The 5,507-nt window shown below is 51.7% G+C and overlaps 1 gene segment (V, D, J or C); it reads right to left on the bottom strand.

Moving 5' to 3' along the window:
• Positions 1-253: 253 nt before the first annotated feature.
• LOC116839765 (Ig heavy chain V region 3-like) lies at positions 254-799 on the bottom strand. The segment is given in 1 exon segment: positions 254-799. A coding segment is annotated over 1 exon segment (546 nt).
• Positions 800-5,507: the final 4,708 nt, after the last annotated feature.

The raw sequence follows: 5,507 nt of genomic DNA, 5'->3' as shown, positions 1-5,507 counted from the left end.
CTCCCGCACAGCGATACCGGGCGGTGTCCTCCGGCTTCAGGCCGGTCAGTTGCAGATACAGGAGGTTGTTGGAATTGTCCCTGGAGATGATGATTCACCCTCTGACTGCGCTAGCGTAGTATGTGCTGCTCCCACTGCCGCTGCTGATATCCAGGTCCTGGTTATTACACCTAGAACACTTGATCCCCAAATAGTCCTCTGCTGAGCTGCGCGTTCTCACGTCAGTGTCTGCTAAGGGCCGCACTGGAACGTGTTAAAGTCCAGAAGCCCCCGTTGTTTTGGCCACATGGTCATGTCCGTGTGGATACAGTGATCTGAACCCTGAGGACTGATCTGTTCTTCGCTCTGCTTGTAGCTCCCGTTCCCGTGCCCGGCGCTGGATTGTTTGGGGAAGTGCTGCCCCCGCGCGGCGCAGGGCGGAAGGGCGGTTCTGCCGCTCGGGTTTTTGTATTAGCAGGATCGGGATTCCCCGCACTGTGCCTCTCGCACAGTAATAGCGGGCGGTGTCCTCGGGCTTCAGGCCGGTCAGTTGCAGATACAGCAGGTTGTTGGGGTTGTCCCTGGAGATGGTGAAGCGTCCCTTGAAGGGCTGTGCGTAGTTGATGGTAGTTGAAGCTGAGTTTATTTCCCCGATCCACTCCAGCCCCTTCCCCGGAGCCTGGCGGACCCAGCTCATCCAGTTGCTGCTGAAGGTGAAGCCGGAGGCTTTGCAGGAGAGGCGGAGAGAGTCTCCGGGCTTTTTCACATCCCCTCCGGACTCCACCAGCGCCTGGGACCGGACACCTGGGAATAAAGACATGTTACAAGTATCGGCATAAAAATAACAATAATGTTATAGTCTAAGGGCTCTGATACTTAATTGTGGGAACAAAATACCTTCCAAATCTGCTACAATGAAAACCATTACAACGCAAAGGCTCATTTTGCCTGGTGGTGGTGTAGGCGAGTGCCCTCAGCAGGGTTGGCTGGTAACTGCACAGACCCAGGGGGCTGCGGAATGTATCTCCGGGTGCAGCCGGGGCAGAGAGAGGGACAGATTTAAGCAGGAACCTCTCACTCTTATTTGCATATCCCGCTCCTGATAAGGAACGAGGGCTGTGAATTGCTTCCCCCAGGGCTCAGAGACTAGTCAGCTCTTCCCTTCCTGTTTGTCTGTGCAGCGCCCAGTCCCAGAGCGGTGGGGTATAAACGGGGCTGGCGCTTCCACTTAGGCGGTCGCCTAGGGCGCCAGGATTTGGGAGGGCGGCATTTTGCCGCTCTTGGTGGCAATTCGGTGGCGGGGGGTCCTTCCGCGCTCCGGGTCTTCGGCAGCAATTCTACGGTGAGTCCTTCATTCTCCAGGACCCGCCGCTGAAGTACCCCGAAGACTGGGAGTGCGGAAGGACCCCCGCCTAGGGCGCCGCTCCTGGGTATAAAGGGCAAAGAAGCAGCTGCCAGATGAGATGTGAGCCCAATTCTTTGCTTATTAACGTAGGGCCTGATAGTCATCAGATTATCAAGGCGTGGGGAAGGGGTCTCCAGAGCCCCCGCCTCTGCGAACGTTGGGTCAGGGCGGTCAGAGACGGGGAGGGGTCGGGTCAGAGGGTTGCACTGGGTTGGGACACCTTCTGGAGGGTTAAATTCCCTGGGGTGGTGAGCAGGGTGTGTCCGGGAGTCTTCCTCTAGGTGAGGCTGCAGGCAGCGTTGAAGGGAGATGATTATTAAACATCGGGATTCATATTGTTTCTCACATTCCCCGTCCTGTTCCCATTCTCACTCCTACTGCACTTTACACTGAGACCTCGGCTGTAAACTCACTGGGCAGAGACAGTCCTGGTGTTCTGTCCTGGGACAGTGCCTAGCACCCTGGGGTCCTGTCTGTGATTGGAGCCCTTAGGCGCTTGGCCACAGCCACCCCCAACTCCAACACTAACTATAAAAACAGCAATAATTAATACTAATAAATCATAAATTCCATTCACACATTCATACCCTCTAACCATCCCCCCGACACTCGTCTTTCCATTCCCCTCCTCAGTCTGACGCATGTTCTCTTTAATATCCCCCCGCTCATCCTCACACAGGCTGATGTTCCCATTAACACTCAGCTTCCTGTCTGTATGTTTTTACATTCTCCTATTCACTCTCGCGCACTTGCACCCATGTCCAGTCACACGCCCTTTCCCACTCACCGCTCCGTTCCTGTTCACACTGAAATTCCTATTCTCATCGCATTCAGATTGCCATTGCAGTGGCAGGAGCCTGGGCATTTGGGCCTGAATTAATTCTAAGCACTAACAGAATCAGGGCAGAGGGTTTGACTGTGCTCCCAGTAATGGTACCAATCAATGCAAAAATCACACCCAGGAAGCCACATGGCCTATTAGACAGGATGCTACAGTGAACCAGAACAGCACAGGGGTTTCTTTTGGGGGTGATAGAAGTTGAGGGGTCAAGAGTGTGTTAAGGCAGGGGAAGTGGAGATGGAAGGAGTTTTTATGAACTAATTAATGCCTGTAATTAAGAACATAAGAATGGCCAGACTGGGTCAGATCAAAGGTCCATCCAGCCCAGTATCCTGTCTGCCAACAGTGGCCAATCCCAGGTGCCCCAAAGGGAGTGAACCTAACAGGCAATGATCAAGTGATCTCTCTCCTGCCATCCATCTCCATCCTCTGACAAACAGAGGCTAGGGACACCATTCCTTACCCGTCCTGGCTAATAGCCATTAATGGACTTAACCTCCATGAATTTATCCCAGCTGGGTGAAGTGAAGTGGGTCCTAGAGGGAACCGGAATGAACCAGGTTGAGGCTCTATGGCCTGTATTATGCAGGAGCCCAGACTAGTTTCTCATCCTGCTCCGTTCTGGCCTTTATACCTATGAAGCTGTGACTGCCTGGGAGGTTGGGTGTGGGCTCAGAATCTGTCCCTGGAGAGGAAAGGAAGAGGCAGGGACCCAACTAAGAATGTTCTGTGCTTTGCGGGAACTTGTATAAATTCCTTCACCTTGTGTAAAAGCAAAGAAGAGGGATAATAACAACAATAAAAGGGTTTGTTGCTGCTCGCCCCTTTCCCAGAACTGATCTCATTGTCACTTACAGGCCTTGGGCGCCCCCAGCACAAAACTGCTTCTCTGATTACTGCAGGGAGAGGTTTTTGTCTGAGCTCAGACCCGCTTCCCCTCACTGTGTCTCTCGCACAGTGATAGCGGGCGGTGTCCTCGGGCTTCAGGCCGGTCATTTGCAGATACAGCTCACTCCTGGAATCATCCCTGGAGATGGTGAATCGGCCTTTCACTGAATCAGGGTAATATGTACTACTCCCACCGGAGTTTATAGCAGCGACCCATTCTAGCCCCTTGCCAGGAGCCTGTCAGACCCAGTCCATCCAGTAGCTGCTGAAGTCTAACCCGGAGGCTTTGCAGGAGAGGCGGAGAGAGTCTCCGCGCTTTTTCACATCCCCTCCGGACTCCACCAGCGCCTGGGACCGGACACCTGGGAATAAAGACAGGTCATTGATATTGGTATAAAAACAGCGGTAACATAATATTCTTCTAACTCTGCCAGTTACTCAGAGGAGGAAAATACCTTCCAAAGCTGTTACAGCGAAAATCACAAGGAGCAAAAATCCCATTTTCCCTGGTGCTGGAGGGGAAAGTTCTCAGGGACTGGCTGGTCACTGCACAGACCCCAGGGGCTGCGAATTGTGTCTCCGGGTGCAGTCTGGGCAGAGAGAGGCACAGATTTAAAGAGGAAAGTGTCTCCCTCATTTGCATGTCCCCGCTTTATAAGAGACACTCACTCCTGCTGCCAGTGATCTGAGTGACTCGCCGTAGGGCTCCGGGTACAGCACAGACAGTAAAGGGTAGATGAGGGCAGGAGACCATTGCTGTAAACTGGTTGGATAGTTCCCACTCCGTGCAAGGTCAGATTCTTTTCTCAGTTACTCGGTATAAAACTGGAATTTACTTCAGGGCACTGATTCTTCATTTGGGCCAGTTTAAGTAAGAGCAGAGTTTGACTAAGTCTTTTTAGTCCAATATTTTCACCTTAAACACACCCAGAACTTGTCTGAGAGGTTTTTTTATGTGTGTGTGTGGGGAGGGGGTTCATTTGCGTATATATATATATCTGTGAGTGTTTGAAGGTGTGGGTACTTGTATGTGTGGGTGCTTGTGTGATTGTATGTGTGTGTTGATGTGTATAGGTGTTTGTATGGGGGCTTGAAGAACTAAGTTTGTGTGTGACGGTATGGGAGTGTTTATGCGTTCATATATGTTGGTATATATATTTGGGTTTGTAAGTGGGTTTATTTGTATGTATATTCGTGCTGTGTCTGTGTTATTGTGTTTATGTGCGCATTGATGTGTCCCTGTGTTTGTGTGTGTGTTTCTTTCTGGTTTTTTGTGCTTGTTTGCAATAGAAAAGGGAGTGAGACGAACTCTTTGCATGACCGTGTCTGACGTAATGAGCAATTCCAGAGTGAATGATGAACAAGGTGCATTTAGAAATGCTGCTGGCCTAAAAATACCTTTAATCCGGGGCCCTGCATTTCTACCCGGACCCTTTCTCTCCAATGATCCCATCACGCGGTTCCTTCCTGTCTGTGACTCATTAGCGCCCCCAGACGGAGAACTTCTTCTGCAGCTGCCAGGAAGGTTTTTGACTGGCTTCCCCTCCCTGTGCGTGTCTCTGGCGCAGCAATACACGCCGGTGTCCTCGGGCTTCAGGCTGGTCATGTGCAGGTAGAAGTTGGTGCTGTTCTTGGAGGCTCTGAGTCGGCCCTGGATGGAGGAGGCGTTGTGTTGTTTTTTTGACTCATCATAATACTCAGCCAGCCACTACAGCCCCTTCCCGGGCTCCTGTCTGACCCAGTCCATCCAGGCGCTGCTCAGAGTGAACCTGCTGGTGGCACATTGCAGCGTGTGGGACTCTCTGGGCTTCTTCAGCGCTGGGCCCGACTGGGTCAGAACCACCTGCGATCGGGCCCCTGGGGGAGAAGGGAAAAGAGGCAAATAGTAAATATGATAAAAATCAGCAGTGGATTCAAGGAGCGAATGTAAGTGAACGGGAGAAGAATCAACCACTTGAACCACATGTTCCAGTAAAGGTGTGAGACCTCAGAGTGAAGCGATGTTATAAATCGCACCCTTTGCAGCATAACCCAGAGAACAATCCCTCACCCTTCAATGGATTGATTGGTGAGAAAATACCTTCCAAAGCCGCAGCAAGGAGAAATAGAGTTAGCCAAAGTCTCATTTTCCCGGAAGTTGAAGGGGAAAATTCTTGGGGGGGTTGGCTAGTGTCTGCACAGACCCAAGGTGCTTGGGATTCCCGGGTTGCAACCGGGGAAAAGGGAGAGAGAGAGAGAGATTTAAACAGGAACCTGTCCTGTATTTGCATATCCCCCTCCTTGGGACCCAGAAAACTTCCTCACTTCAAGAGCTCAATGTACCCGCTTGTGGGATCAGAAAGTGGCACAAGGAAGCGAGGAAGGATGATTCAGGGGGCAGGGCGCCCACCTGGG

This window comes from Chelonoidis abingdonii, chromosome 14 (genome assembly GCF_003597395.2).
Source record: "Chelonoidis abingdonii isolate Lonesome George chromosome 14, CheloAbing_2.0, whole genome shotgun sequence".
Lineage (NCBI taxonomy): Eukaryota > Metazoa > Chordata > Testudines > Testudinidae > Chelonoidis > Chelonoidis abingdonii.
Note: the sequence above shows the minus strand (reverse complement) of the source record. Positions and strands in the feature narration are given on the sequence as shown.